Genomic DNA, 14,873 nt, shown 5'->3' with positions numbered 1-14,873 from the left:
ATTATTAGTTATTTCTATTTTATTAATGTCCAAAAAGACTTTATTTTTTTCTTTATTAATTTTATTTTTAATAACCTGTAATTAAATTGATAATTTCCCTTATTATTTCCTTTAATTAACTTTAAGTATGCCCTTATTATTTCCTAAAATAGAAACGAGCCATTTATGGTGGAACAACCCGAAATGGAATACGAGCCATGAATAGCGGGACGAAGGGAGTAATAAGATGCATAATTATAAAAATAATTAAAAGTCTTAATTTCCATTTGTTTTAATAAATAAAAAATTAATTTTATTATTTTCATTCATTAAAATTAATCCTAAAGACTAGGTAGAAATGCCGCTGAGTACGAGTGGACTCGTTTTGTGATGTCAACGAAACGACATGGCAGCGTCTTGCTGTGAAATATGAAATGAAAATCAACAAGACAAGAATTTCAACAATAAACAGAAAAGATTCTCTCTGTGTTGCATCTGAAATCCCTCTCGCACCCTTTCTCTTCCTCGCCACCGCTATTCTATTTGTTCGATTTTCAATGTGCGTTGTGATTGGAATGACATGCTTTTAGTGTTGGACGTGCGCATTGCAGTCTCATTGGCTGATTTTTGGTTTTTGTTGGCTACTTCTTCCGGTCGTTTCTCCAGCTCCCGCACAAGCAATTTTCTTAATTTTGACCTAGATTATGTCTTATCCCAATTCGGCCCAAATCAACGTAGTTGACGCCGATGAAGATAGTGGAAAGGATTTCGGGCAATGGATTTACGGCCGGAATTCGATCAGCTCGAGGATGAGCCAATCTTCACCCAGAGATTCGTTGGGATCGCCCTCACAATTATCGCCGAACGGCTATTTTGAGCACAAGAAAACGAAGAAATCCAAGAGAACTGCGTGGTACATGAAAAAGACCACGTTTGTATTAGGGGTGTTGGTGGCATTCTTCTTCCTGGTGAACTTGTCGATGCTTAGACGGGTCCAAGAACCGGGACGTGGGAACATCAACATTAAGCCTTTGAAAGCCAACGCTACCACCGTGTTTATCCGGGTAAGACTTGATCTTTCGTAATGTTTGTTTCTTCCTTTATTATATTTCCTGTGTGTGTGTGTGTGTGTTTGAATTAGCTTTTGAGGGGCACTCTAGATGCATGTGTACTACATTGAACATAAGGCCCCTTCAACTCCGTAAAGGTAGATGGTTGTAGGGGTTTAGGACACTTATTATGTTAGTTTGACATAATTAAACGATCAATGAAGAGTTGGATGGATACTCGAGAGTCGCGACTAATATATTGCTATGATTAATTGAGAGTTGGATGGATATCGGAGATTTCCATGTCATCTAAATTGAAATAGTAGTCAGGTCTGCAAAGGATAAAATATATCATTAGGAATTTTGTGGAAATAGAATTTTTGTGCTTGCTGGTGACTTTAAGAGGTTCCGTGTTTTGGTTCCTTTAACAGTATGTTCAAAGGTATGACAGAGGGAGTTGAAAAGGGAAAGCAGAAGAGCTCAAAATCTTATGTATAATGTGGTTTCTTTTGGACAAAATACATATTTATCTTAAAGTTTCTTAGGATGTAGCTGACTAGTAGCCTAAAGAAAATCTTGATGTACTTTTACTAGCATTCCTTAAATTTGGATGTCTGTTGTAGGTATTTAGGATACTTATTATGTAAGTTGTTCATAATTGATATATTGCTTTGATCAATCAAGATTTCAATGGATACTGGAGATTGCTGTCACTTAAATGGAACTGATAGTCAGGTCTGCGAAGGATTACATATATCATTAGGAATTTTGTGGAAAAGGAAATCTTGTGGTTGCTGGCGACATTAAGTGGTTATGTATTTTGGTTCCTTAACACTATGTGCTAAGGTATGACAGAGGGAAGTGAAAAGAGCTAGTGGAGGAGTTCAATTTCTAATATTTGCAGTGGTGTTTTGAACTAAATATGCATCAATCAGTTTAATCTTAAAGTTTCTTAGGATGTAGTTGAATACTAGTCTAACAAAAAATGACCTTGATGTATGTTGTACTAGCAATCATAGTTTTGGTTTCAGTCAATACCTAAATATGGTGAAAAGTTTTATGATTAAAAAGTTGGTGCGTTTCAAGTACAAATATCAGGCCTTAAATATCAGTGTTACTCCTCCACTGCTGGGTTGACTCATTATTGCCCAGAATTAATTCCTTGTTATCATTTTGACTATTTTGATGTAAATACTTGTGTGCTCTCATGCAAAGATACGAGATGCATTTTAATCTGCCAAAATTGGGATGTTGATGTCATGAGAGTGGCTGACAATTACTACGTGGGAAAGGAGTAGATACTTAATATGTCTTACCATCTTCTAGTTCCATAACAAATAGCTATATGTGCATGCTTGTTTATCTCGATGCAGGAAGAACTGCAAAAACTTGGTAGAGGAAAAAAACCTCAGAAAACTATATATGCAAGGCTTTTGGCTAAGGCTGCTCATGCACTAGCTGAGGTTCGCTCACTTTTCAAGTATAAATTTTGTTTTCTGTCATCTCTTAGGGAACTATTGATTTTCTGTCTGCGGTCCGTCATTCTTTTCTTCTTCTTCCATTGACACTTCTACATCAGGGAGAGAGCAAGACTGAGCCTAAAGACTTGTGGGTGGAACCTTACACCCGTGCTTCTTCTTGGATTCCTTGTTCTCATACACGCAATTGGGAACCTAGTGGTTTGACATTTCTCTCTCTCTCTCTCTCTCTATATATATATATATATATATATATATATTTGGGCCTGTGTGTGTCTGTGTAAGCTCGTGTGCTTTATGTATTAATGCTTGCATATTTGTGCTTATGCATGCTCAATGACGTGCTTAAGTATAGGCTGACAATTTGCTTTCAAGACTAACGTCATCATGCTTATTTCAGAGGGTACCAGTGGATTTATAATGGTCACAGCTAATGGCGGAATAAATCAGCAGCGAGTAGCTGTATGTCTATGTTTAATATCATTATAGGAAAGTTCTGTTTTTAAAATTATCTGAATTTGATTTTATTTTGGCAATGACTAGAATTTTTTATGTTTCTAACAGGTTTGCAATGCCGTTGCTATTGCCAGAATGCTTAATGCAACACTTGTTCTTCCCAGATTTATGTTTAGCAGCGTCTGGAGAGATGCTAGGTAAAATATGTTTTGATTTTGATGATTTATAGCTTTCTTAATGTATGTAGTTTTCTGTACCATTTCCTCATTCTGCCATTTCATCATGTATAGCAATAACAGATTGCAAGTATTACATATCCAGCTATTTTTTTTGCATTGTTTATTTTTTTATTTAAAATGGACATCTTGTCCGGTGACATAAAGATGAATGCATAAAAATCCTAGCAAGATACAGATTAAGATTATCAAACAATATTCTGCACTGTCACAGAAAGCAAGAAAAGAAGAAGATTATCTGTTATCACTGGGGATGACTGGGTGAATCTGATGTTTTCTTAATGTTTCTGTCATGTTATTGTTATTTCCAGCAAAATATGTTGACTATTTGTGGTTTGTATCTTAACAGTTATAATATTCATTAATGTGATTGCTGAAATTTTTCTCCATCTTTTGAAAACTATGGTCAAATTCTTTTATTTTGTAGCCAGTTCGGCGATATTTATCAGGAGGATTATTTCATCAACTACTTGAAGCCTGATATCCGGATAATCAAGGAACTTCCAATGGAGTTACAGTCACTAGATCTGGAGGCAATCGGTAGCATGGTGAGATTGATAACTATCTACTATAGATACCCAACTCCAATGCTTTTGCTATGTGACCTGCTAATAATTAGGGTATTTCCTGGACTTTCCTAGCAGGTTACGGACACAGATATTATGAAAGAGGCTAAGCCAAGTTTTTACATGAAATACATTCTGCCCATTTTGCATCTTAACAGAGTAGTTCATTTTGTCGGATTTGGTAACAGATTAGCATCTGATCCGGTCCCTCATAAGTTACAGGTAACTTCAAGCTTTGGGTTTGTTAAACAGTGTCAGTTATGAGTATCTTTGCTTTAAGTTCTTTGAAGACCTCACTCTTGAATGTACATATGCAAATCTCTCCACTTTGCTTCCTAATTAAAGAACTTCATCTAGAAACTTCGATGCAGATGCAACTTTCATGCGTTAAGATTTGTCCCTAAAATACAAGAAGCTGGTGCTTTGCTTATTCAGAGGATGCGGCAAAATGATACAGGTTTGGGGCATTTGGACCATTATCTTGTAGGTCCATTTGCACAGACAAAGGTGAAGGGGCAAAAAACTGCTGCTGCTAAAAAATCGAGATACCTAGCCTTACATCTGAGGTTTGAAATTGACATGGTAGCTCATTCTTTATGTGAATTTGGTGGAGGTGAAGTGGAAAAACGTGAATTGGAGGCTTACCGAGAAATACATTTCCCTGCATTGGTGGAACTGGAAAAGATGAGAAAGTATGTTTCTTCAGTATTCTTGTAGTTTCAAAATCCATGCATCATTTATTTAAGTTTATTCTGGCCAGGGCTGGATTTGTTTATGCAATGATGGGCTATTGCTATGTGGTGTGCTGAATTCTTTGACACAGTATGATTTTTTTCATGATGGGAGTAAAACTGTTAATATGAAAAGTTGCATTCTTCCCTAATAGTTTTCTGAGTTCATCATAAATATTTGGCTATTTCTTCTATATCATGTGGAAGATAGAACTGGACCCTTCTCCATGCCTTGCACATGGATTTTTATCTGAATTTCCTAGGATCTGATTTTTTTGTTATATGTCAGGAGTCATGTTTCTGATTCATGTATATTTGCTGTATCAGAAGATTTGACCATCTTCATTTATCACTAAGTTTTCTTAGTAAATGAATCTTGTTCAGGTTTCCCTCCCCAACAGAATTAAGATCTGAAGGATTTTGTCCGTTGATGCCAGAGGAGACAGTTCTTATGCTTGCTGGTCTTGGTTTCAACCGGCGAACCCATATATACCTAGCCGGTGCACATATTTATGGTGGGATCTCAAGACTGGCAGCCTTGACTACCTTGTTTCCTAATTTGGTTACCAAAGAAAACTTGCTTTCTTCAAGTGAAATTGATCCATTTAGGAATTTCTCTTCTCAGGTAATTATGCTCTTTTTTTTTTGTATACTTATACTGCGATGAACATATCTTGGTACAGATTTGCATGTATATATCTAACCCACAGTTCATGTTTTGGTTTTGTTTTTTATGTGATGGTTTTTGCTATTTCAAGTGTAGTAAATATTCCAGTTATTCCATCCAGTTATAAGCTAGGCTAGATTGAACAGTATACTTTACAAGCTATACTTTTGTGCAGTCGGCGGCACTTGACTTCATAGCATGCACTGCTGCTGATGTATTTGCCATGACAGACTCAGGAAGTCAATTTTCTTCTTTAGTAGCTGGCTACCGAATCTATTATGGTGGAGGCAAAACGCCAACCATACGGCCAAACAAACGTCGGCTTGCTGACATCTTTGTAAAAAACAACACAATAGAATGGAAGGTTTTCGAGACAAGAGTGAGGAAGGCAGTAAGACAAAACAAAAGAGTGTTTTCACGGCCTGTTGGGAGGAGTGTATATAGATATCCACGATGCAAGGATTGTATGTGCTATAATGAATAGCTTGGTGTGCGACCAACATAATCCATCTTTTGTACTTTTGTATGTTAATTATTTTGAGTTTTAAGTTCTCTCTCCAATCAAAATCATTGATTCACGGAGCTCCTTGATTATCACCACATACTGAAAAGGTCCCTTTTGTTTTTCTTACACCTGACTTGCTATAGGTGTATATGTATATGCTCAGGAGGATTTTTGACTATTTGAATACAGGTTTGGCTCAGTAGATTAACGATGATTTCTGTTTTATTGTTGACAGGGAACAGCTTATTAGCTGGACTAGTAATTATATTTTGTATCTATGAAACACTTGTAACTGTTGATGCTGTAAATTTCATATATAGCAGACTAGCTTATACATCCTCTCTCCCTATAATTCCATATTTTGTTTCGGTTGTGATTTTTGTCACTGTTTACTTCCGGATGTTGATGGAGAAGCTCGTTTCTGTCTTAGACTGAAATGGGTAAGACTGACAAGGGCATCCTTATAATGTGATTCAAACTCCCTGTCAGAACAATTTCGCCAAAGCTGAAGTCGTTGAGAACCTGTGTTACAACAAGTCTGATTTCCAAGATTTGTGTTGCTTCAGGAGCTATGTTGAACCAGGGTGGATCCACACTGACTGACACTCCCTTGGGTGGCAGCACCGCGCACAGGTATGTCTCTGGTTTGCTCGCTACGTTCTTCACTATTCTGTGTGTTACTCGTGTTCCAGAAAGGGCAGTTATTGTCAATGAAGGTTGGTTCAGGTCGGATGGGTTGCTGAAAGAGCCAGCACATATTCCTCCAGTGGCAATTCTGATTTTCTCTTGATCAGTATTCGGAAGAGAGCACAAAAAAGTGAGGTAATCTTCATAACCTGCTTCAAGATCATTAGTCAGAAAATGTCGAAGCACATAGATTGTGGTGTGGTCATTATAAGGAAATTACCAGTAGAAAACACAAGTCCAGGGTCCAAGGCTCGAGTAGGATCAACAAGGCCAGCCCCAAAACCAAACGGCGCGGCTGGGTACAATGTGTTGGCAGCAAAACCTTCAGCCATTATGGGATCACCGCGGTTGTCATGCTTGGTAGCTGTGGTTGACATGGCTGAAGCAATCATTGATGGAGTCCACGTAGGGTGATTTTGCTTGATGAGTGCAGCTATGCCTGCTATATGAGGGGTTGCCATACTCGTTCCAGATATCAGTGCAAAATTGTGACCTGAAACAACGGGGTTTAAAACTGTAGCATATTGGCTGACAAAATCAACAAAAAGAATACAGCAACTATGCATCTGTAGTTACCTGATAGGATGGGGTTCAAAATACTCATGGGGCTCCAGGCAGCCCAAATTTGGTGGCCCGGAGCTAAAATATCAGGCTTTAGCACGTCAGCAGGACTCCTCTTCTGGTCAATGTAATCGGGGCCCCTGGAAGAGAATCGGCTAACAACAGGCGCTCTCTCCATGTAAGAAGCATTTCTACCCTCACTTATGCCTGCCCTGCCACTGTATCTTATAACCTTTCCTTGTGCATCTCTATCTGTTTGCTGTTTGTAGTATTGAGATATGATCTACAACACACACATAAATATATCAGAGAATCCCTTGTTGCTCTAGCTAGCGTCACTTTGATTCGTGATTTTATGTACATACCAGTGCATCACTAGCTTTAGGGATCATGATCCCAGGAACAGAGAAGGGGATAGGTTCTGCTATAAAGTCTCCATAAGTGGGGTTGGCCACTAGCACGAATCCCATGAATCCGAGAACCCTCGCAGTCTCTATAATGGCTGTTAGGTTAGATGTTCCGTTATAGAAACCAGCTGAAAATGTGCAGATAACTACACTTCCTAGGACCACAGTAGGATCCAACGCCTCCGGGCTCTGACACTCTTCCAAGTACTGTGGAGTCATAGGAAACGCTCCATTAGCCTTGATAGCATCTTTAGCCAGCACCAACCTATACTGAAGCCATCCATTCCCAAAACTGGGACCTGATATAGCAGCATATTTTCATCTTAGCAACTGAAATTATTCCTGTCCAACATGCACATACATAAACTGCTTTTACCAGACAATCCGATGCCACTGATTTTTTGACCGTTTCCAAGGATGAGAGTGCCGGGATAACTTCTGTCTGTGTTGCAGGCGGCTACGCCAAAGGACCAAGGGCTGTAGGAGACAACGGAGTAAGGAGCGGGGCCTTGGTTGCCGACAGCCTGAGCCACAAAAACTCCGGCCTTGCGTGCTGATAGCATGAAAATGTCGAAGGCGCTTAGGAACGTGACTCTGTCGTCTGGTGGTGCGTCGGGTCCTATTGAGAGTGTCAAGATATCTACTCCGTCTAATACGGCCTGCACCTCATTTCAATTCTAATTGTTACCGTTTCACTCACATAGGTATGTCCCAAGTATTGAAACACAGATGACATGAGATTCTTTATTATCATTAAGCTTCTGTCACCTCTTTCAATGCTCTAGCCAAGTCCTTGATTTGGCTGACGGCTATGAATGGTGTTGAAATAGGAGCACTACAGATTCTATGACAAAATCCTAGTGGAGTTCTCAAGAAAAAATCTAGTACATACATGCGACAAAAATAACAACACATATTAGAAGGATAAAAGATTTTTTTTTTTTTTTTACTATTTTGTGTTTATTATTGTATTTTTAGATTGAAAAAATAATCTGACCTGATCAATAGCTGCCAGTACATCTGCTATTGTTCCAACTGTAGGATAAATGGCCTTGTACATGGCGACCCTGTTGAGTTGCACAATAAAGAAACAAGTTGCAGCCATTAATGACAAATTTGAAAGAATATATAATATGCATCGAGCATATATTAATTATTTATCTTTAAGGATTTACTAATTATTAATTAGATTTTCTTGTATTATAGTATCAATATATAGAATTATTAGAGAACTTTCCATTTGCCTAATTTGATCAATTAAACTTATAATCAGTGAAAATCATTTGACATTGAGTAAATCGTAAATCCACCTAATATTATTGTTTAATGCAAGACGCCTTCAATAAAGTCGTATTATTCTCGTTACAATATTATATTATAGTATAAGTAACACTAGATTGTATAAATATATAGTAGCTTCAAAAATACTTTGAATATCTTTTTGAAAAAAAGGAGGTTAATTAGATGAATCTGTTGGTATTTTTTTTGCACCAGAAATTAAGAACAAAAAATTGTTGTCGTCGTTATTCATGTACGATTACATTTGTACCTTAACCTAGAAAGAACTAGGCATTTTTTTGAAAAAAAATATGTTAATTTGTGCGTATATTTCAAATACATATGATTAGTGCTAACTTTTTTTGAACTATGGGCATTTTCTATGATTAATGTTAGTATTAAGGGGCATTTACTTTTGAGAATTATTAGCATTGATAGAGAAAATTAGTAAGATTACTCCCTTATTTATTTAGATGGATTGAACTTTAGGATATTCCAAAGCTCTTGATTATTTCTACCATTTAAATTAATTTTGTTTTATTCATATTCCATTAAAAGAGTGAAATTTGAATAATTTTACTATTTGGAATAAAAGTACTCATGCAAAAGTAAATTATGTTGAACCTGGCACGCGGCGCCATTCCGCTGGCTCGGCCATAGAAGAAGCCATCCACAACCACCGGAACTCCATGGTTTCCCGCAGCAGTTGAAGCCACATGACTGCACTCACAAATTAAGCACCATCATATCATGAATTGTGTTGCATTGCTTTGCTTCAATCTCATCACTCAAACACACACACACACACACCTTCCATGGCCAACTGCATCATAAGGTGACATAATATCAATGGAAGGATTAAGGGTGGCCGCAGCTTGAGCGCCCGATGCAAAAAACCTGGCTGAAATGATCTTCCCATTGCAAGAAGTTGTAGGAAATAAAGGGCCTCCCTCGCAGCCTCCAGAAAACCTAGTAGCATTGGAACTCCATGGCTTCATGGGATCATAAGCAAAACTTGGGTGCGACGGATTTATGCCTGAATCCACAAACCCTATCACAATCCCATCTCCTGCATTTGCATCACCTCCTTGCTGGCTCCAAACCTCCTCCACCCCTAAATATTGTGGGCTGTAGCTTGTCATGAGCTTGGCTCCCTTGTCCTTCTCCACCACTCTCACGCCACGCGCCCCTTTCAACTTCTCCACCTGAGAAGGGCTCGTGTGGACCGCGAATCCGCTCACGACGTGTTTGTAGCTGTACAGCTTCTCGTAGCTGCCGGCATCCAGATTGCTCAAGAGAAACTCATTGTGGGACTCCACCAACAATTCTGCATGATTCTTCTTTGCTTGTTTCTGGTCATGGCGTGTTTGTTGATGGAATGCAACGCCCTCGCCTTCGAGTATAACTAGATATATGTCTCGATCTTCGGCAATGGAAGAAGAAGCAATGTAGGCACACAAGAGAATCACAACTAGGCTTCTCTCAGTTACCATCTTGTTAACATGAAGGTTAATTAGAGGGTATTCATATCTATATAGGGAAGTTTGGTTGGTGCTGAGCTAGTGCTGATTAAATTAAGTGGGTTTAGACACGCCATCAACGTGAATAAAGATTGGTTTCACTGCTGTTTTTGAGGGAAAAAACAAATATTTAGAGGAGCAACGTTAACTTTGTTGAATTTGCTTTTTGCGTTCGAATCCGTAAACTAAGGGTGTGTTTAATTTGCTCACGCTATACAAACAACTTAGTTTGAAAAACTCCATGAATCATTTCTTGAATCACAGCTCATTTCTTCGACAAGTGTCACTCTACCCTTTTCTTCTGCAATTTTAAACTGCCTTTTTCTGGAAAAATTATTTCTTCGTAATTAGAATTTCCTCAGCCTTTAATTAAAGTGAATTGTATATTCTGAACAATATAATTCAGGCAATATTATATCTTCTTCGCTATACGTACGTATGTGTAATAATTACTTCAATTTAATCAGATTTTAATTTTTTTTCCCTAACGAGATGCACTAGATCAAAGGGAGAAATATGCTCAACTTGATCCAATTGATTTCTGCATCCACCATTAATGTAATCGGAAACTAGCTTCGACGGTAATCTAAAATTAGCAAGAAATTAGAACAAAAAAAAAGAAGAAGAAGTAGAAAGTGGCCTCTCTCCACACCATAGAAATGTTATGAAGACGCTCCATTGCAAGCAAGAACCAATACACGGTTTACTTTTTCTGGCGTTTGGGCTTCGCCTGCACAGCGGAAACTGACTAAGATTTTTAACGCAAAAAAGAAAAGAAACCATGCTTAGATAAAGATCACTATAATATATAACCAGGGAAGGAACTTGATATATATCTTAAATCGCTGAAATGCGAGGAAAAAACCCTTAATCACCAAGATAGGCTTTTGCACATTTGGAAATTTAGTGATAGAAGAAACATAAGAAAATGCTTCAGCTAAAGCCAACCTAGTTCAGAAATATAGTAAGCTACATATTGTATGCAACAATCACTAATATATCCCCAATCTTATTAATTCAAACCATAGATAAATTCTCTTTGTTAGAGCAAAATTTTGTACTCTAGGGGTGTAAATTCGGGTACCCGTGGGTACCCTACCCGCGGGACAAAATCGTCCGAAACCCCACCCTCACCAGTCCCGCCTACATGTTGCAGGTACCCGAATACCCGCAGCGGGTATGAGGGTACCCTCATTTCCCGCAAGTTCTTGATTGTTTTAATTTTGCGGGTTTTTTTATCCCGCTGGAGGTATTTTGTCCCGCCGGAGGGTATTCTTGTCCTGCAATGTGCGGGGACCCTCTTTACCCGCGGGTATTTTAGAAAAAAATTGCAAATATCCTTTGTTTTTCATCGATTATCCATAAAATCTGTGACGAAAAAATAATAAATTAATTATTAATTAGAAAAAAGTTTGAAAATATTCTTTCTATTTCATATTTCCTAAAAATTAATTAATAATTATAAAAATTATTTATTTAATTAAAAATTACATGCGGGTATGCGGGTACCCCGAGGGTACCCTATACCTGCAGTTTTTGAGAAAACAATACCCACACCCGACCCTCTTCCTTGATTTTGCAGGTGAGGGTATACCCGATTCCCGCAACCCGAATTTACACCTCTAATTGTCATTATGCAGACAAATGATGGTATTTGCAAATGTACTTCTCACCGATATCTTTCAATTGTCTACTGTTGATAAGGTTTTGGGAAGATATAGAGGCTAGGTAAGACTAAGAGGGAGTCTTATTGTGCAAATCCTTTGTATATCTTAACTTCATATAGTGGATAATTTGTCCTCGGCAAGGCCCCCAGTCGTAGGTTGTTTAACCGAATTGGGTTATCATTTTTATGTATTGTTCTTTCCTGTTGCATGATACATTCCGTGATACTATATTATTTTTCGTACTCATATTGACTATTACAATACATCTCACCACATATTTTATGGATTAGTCATTCTTTCACTCTTGAACTAAGCAATTTTTACAATTCTCTTAAGTTGCCGATCTCCACTTCCATGTATACCAAAACGATATATACAAGTTCGAGCAAAGTAATAGTAACATGCTGGAGCAAATCAAACAAGTAGATGTAGCAACATATATAGAGCAAACAAAGTGATGTTACCTTGGTGTTTGCAATTGCAGTGTCAGTGTGTTGGGAGCAATCAAAGCGATCCAACTGTTTGACCTCTTCTATTGTCCTATTGATGCATCCCGGATGAAACCTGCAATTAATCTGATTCATTAGAGACCTAATCATCATCACCAATTGCACTATTATACAAAGACATGATACATACCAGTCCTCGCATTCCTCACACTGTATCATCAAATCATCTGGATTATAGGGCATCTCACACTTGCAATACCTTTAATTGAAGAGTAGTGATGAGAATGAGATAATAAAATGAAAGTAGAGGTAGGCAACTTACAGTGCAGCCATATTGTGCAAGACAAGTCCAGAGGCAGCTCTGTATTGGAATCGACAGTAGTAATCCTCAGGAGTAACATCCTCCAGCTTGGTGTAATCCTCAAAGCTGTGGACAGTGCACTTGGCTTCAATGGTGTGAGCACTCTGAACATCGTAGTGATCGGACAAGAACAACTCCTTTTCTCCATGGAAGTCTAGCCTCCCTCCAACAGATTCCTCTGGCCTGTAATACCATCTCACCCGAACTACCAAATTGTTACTGCCATCCGCCTCTATCTTCACCACGCGCCCCACATATGGCGCCGTGTTGCTCTCTGATGCCCGCATCAATACGCAATCCCCAGCTTCAAATCCAACAATCAACAACTTTTATATCATTCCAACGTCTTTTATTTGATCCCCACCAAACAAGGATTAATTCATGCATGCACACCACCAAATAAATTAAAACATAAAATTGTAGAAACATATATACGTACCTTGAACAATTTTGTCTGTGCCTCTGATGTTGTAACAACGAACATCTCTATTACCATGTTTTGTTCTCCCCATCGATCAAAAATATAATAATCTCGACTTCTTAATTTCTGTTTCTCTAAATATAACTATTCGCTGCCTAATTTTCAATCGGTTTATATGGATGTATGGTGATTTTTCTCGGAAAATTCTAGATTACAGTAAAGTATATGGAAGGGACGTATTACAAAACCCTAGATTTTTGGAATGTAATTTGCGATAAAAAGAACCCTAAAACTTCTATGATTGTTAGATCAGGCTTACGATTGGAAATCAAATTATTGATAATTAATTTATTGTGTATGGCATAACCGTGGAATAAGATTTGTATAATGTATTGCCCTTTGTTGAGGGTTCCTATGTCTATGGTACGGTTTTGAGAGGAGGGTGGTACAAAACGGGGGATGAATTCAAGAGGCTTAGACAAACTTTCAAATCTACTTTTGCGATTTAGTTATATACTCCCTCGGTCCCACGAAATATGAGCAACTTTTCTTTGCGGTTTGTCCCATAAAGCTTGAGCAGTTTCTATATAAAAATTAAGAATAATTAGGGGTTTTAATTTTAATTAACTAATGGACTAAGCCCATTTACTAATTTGACCCAACCCCCTGAAACCCTAATTTACTCTCACTTGTAATCTGCCCCCCACTCTCATCTCTCTCGAACACTCTGCCGCTCCCCAATTTTGAGATTTAGGGTTTTCCTCTCTCTTTCGTTTTCTGCCGCCGCTCTCTCGCCCCCCACCGTTCTCTCGAACACTTGTAATGGCAGACGACGAAGGGTGGGTTAACCCTCGCCGTTCTCTTTCCCCCTCGTCGCCCGCCCACCGCAATTATCTCTGTGAGCTCGCCGGCGGCGAGGCAAACAAGACTCCCTCGGCCACCCTTCCCCCCAGTGGAGGTATGGCAATTTACGACGACCCACTCCGCAGGTGTCCTTCCTCAACACCTCCTCCCTCCTCCTCCGTCCCACTCCATCGCCACCCCTCCTTTCTGAAGTTGCAATTGTAAAACTAAAATGAAAAACAATAGCCATAACACTTATGCACTTTAATTATTAGCAAATACATTTAAATCACTAAACACACATTCCTTAAAATTCATGGTGAAAAGAAGTTGTTCATGCTTCGTGAGACGGAGGAAGTATATCTTTAGCATGCATGTTTGTTTTGGGTGATGATTTAGATATAAATATGTTAACATATTACTGAAAAAAATGTATTATAATCATAAATAATGTTTTCGATTATAATATTTCTAACTCAACAGAGAAAATTCTCAATTAAACACATCAAACTTGCATAATCGATCGGTACGCATGCACCAATCAATAGATTAGCTCTCGCGATGTGAGAATATCGTAAATGTCTCTAGGTATAAGAAATTACCTTCCCTTGTTGGGTTCACCATAATTCTATCATTCTATGGGCCTCCATCTTTAAGAAAAAAAATAAATTATATTGCGTTAAAAGTGTGAATTGACCAAACAATAGTGTTATCAATTAACTTAATTTGAATCACTTTTACCATATTTTTGTTAAAGGGGTCGAATGGCCCTTAATTTGATTTGTATGAAATTACCTCATATTCTCTCTCTCCTATTTCAGCGGCAATATATAACGTGTAATTTAATTTCAGGGATAACACTATCACAACGCTGAACTAATAAGTTGGGGGAATACCAATAGTACAAAATCTCTTCCAATCTATCATGCGAAATTCAGAAGTTTAGGATATCGTTTTCACGTTTGTCATTTTAATCTGTCTATAATATTATTTCGCTTTCATTTATAGTAGT

General features: G+C 38.1%; 3 protein-coding genes and 1 long non-coding RNA gene across 6 annotated transcripts; 2 read left to right on the top strand and 2 right to left on the bottom strand.

Annotated features, from left to right (window-relative positions):
- Positions 1-345: 345 nt before the first annotated feature.
- Positions 346-5,729, top strand: LOC130985839 (O-fucosyltransferase 15-like). 3 transcript variants are annotated; one of them, XM_057908990.1, is made up of 10 exons: positions 346-1,043; positions 2,402-2,491; positions 2,608-2,707; positions 2,907-2,968; positions 3,071-3,159; positions 3,626-3,746; positions 3,843-3,986; positions 4,122-4,456; positions 4,880-5,120; positions 5,338-5,729. In XM_057908990.1, exons 1-10 carry the CDS (start codon positions 684-686, stop codon positions 5,644-5,646), a joined length of 1,851 nt encoding a protein of 616 aa, XP_057764973.1. In that variant the 5' UTR covers positions 346-683; the 3' UTR covers positions 5,647-5,729. The 3 variants fall into 3 exon arrangements, with proteins under 3 accessions (XP_057764973.1, XP_057764972.1, XP_057764974.1); XM_057908989.1 differs by having other exon boundaries at positions 366-1,043; positions 3,840-3,986; XM_057908991.1 differs by having other exon boundaries at positions 372-2,337; positions 2,370-2,491; positions 3,840-3,986.
- A 300-nt stretch (positions 5,730-6,029) lies between these two features.
- On the bottom strand, positions 6,030-10,492 carry LOC130985838 (subtilisin-like protease SBT2.4). The gene is made up of 8 exons (XM_057908988.1): positions 9,411-10,492; positions 9,225-9,320; positions 8,320-8,389; positions 7,699-7,981; positions 7,281-7,621; positions 6,931-7,198; positions 6,575-6,847; positions 6,030-6,503 (listed from the first exon to the last, which is right to left on the bottom strand). Exons 1-8 carry the CDS (start codon positions 10,091-10,093, stop codon positions 6,094-6,096), a joined length of 2,424 nt encoding a protein of 807 aa, XP_057764971.1. The 5' UTR covers positions 10,094-10,492; the 3' UTR covers positions 6,030-6,093.
- LOC130985841 (uncharacterized) lies at positions 6,170-8,482 on the top strand. The gene is made up of 3 exons (XR_009089096.1): positions 6,170-6,300; positions 6,384-7,093; positions 7,776-8,482. It is a non-coding gene; the product is annotated as an uncharacterized LOC130985841 (long non-coding RNA).
- Positions 10,493-10,627: 135 nt separating the features above from the next.
- On the bottom strand, positions 10,628-13,506 carry LOC130985840 (chromatin remodeling protein EBS-like). The gene is made up of 5 exons (XM_057908992.1): positions 13,037-13,506; positions 12,559-12,901; positions 12,427-12,495; positions 12,252-12,351; positions 10,628-10,850 (listed from the first exon to the last, which is right to left on the bottom strand). The coding sequence occupies exons 1-5, from the start codon at positions 13,107-13,109 to the stop codon at positions 10,824-10,826; spliced, it is 612 nt and encodes a 203-aa protein (XP_057764975.1). The 5' UTR covers positions 13,110-13,506; the 3' UTR covers positions 10,628-10,823.
- Positions 13,507-14,873: the final 1,367 nt, after the last annotated feature.

This window comes from Salvia miltiorrhiza, chromosome 5 (genome assembly GCF_028751815.1).
Source record: "Salvia miltiorrhiza cultivar Shanhuang (shh) chromosome 5, IMPLAD_Smil_shh, whole genome shotgun sequence".
In the NCBI taxonomy this organism is placed as follows: Eukaryota; Viridiplantae; Streptophyta; class Magnoliopsida; order Lamiales; family Lamiaceae; genus Salvia; species Salvia miltiorrhiza.
The sequence above is the reverse complement of the archived record's forward strand: the minus strand, read 5'-3'. Positions and strand labels throughout refer to the sequence as shown.

Excerpts from the sequence above, each read along its gene's own strand:
- LOC130985839 (XM_057908989.1), top strand. The coding sequence starts at position 684 with ATGTCTTATCCCAATTCGGCCCAAATCAACGTAGTTGACGCCGATGAA. Across the intron at positions 4,457-4,879 it reads GAACTGGAAAAGATGAGAAA|GTTTCCCTCCCCAACAGAAT; the intron begins GTATGTTTCTTC and ends AATCTTGTTCAG. Across the intron at positions 5,121-5,337 it reads TTAGGAATTTCTCTTCTCAG|TCGGCGGCACTTGACTTCAT; the intron begins GTAATTATGCTC and ends ACTTTTGTGCAG.
- LOC130985838 (XM_057908988.1), bottom strand. The coding sequence starts at position 10,093 with ATGGTAACTGAGAGAAGCCTAGTTGTGATTCTCTTGTGTGCCTACATT. Across the intron at positions 9,321-9,410 it reads GATGCAGTTGGCCATGGAAG|TCATGTGGCTTCAACTGCTG; the intron begins GTGTGTGTGTGT and ends TTGTGAGTGCAG. Across the intron at positions 7,622-7,698 it reads CAGTGGCATCGGATTGTCTG|GTCCCAGTTTTGGGAATGGA; the intron begins GTAAAAGCAGTT and ends CTGCTATATCAG.
- LOC130985840 (XM_057908992.1), bottom strand. The coding sequence starts at position 13,109 with ATGGGGAGAACAAAACATGGTAATAGAGATGTTCGTTGTTACAACATC. Across the intron at positions 12,496-12,558 it reads TTGCACAATATGGCTGCACT|GTATTGCAAGTGTGAGATGC; the intron begins GTAAGTTGCCTA and ends CTTCAATTAAAG. Across the intron at positions 10,851-12,251 it reads CTGCAATTGCAAACACCAAG|GCGAAGCCCAAACGCCAGAA; the intron begins GTAACATCACTT and ends TCCGCTGTGCAG.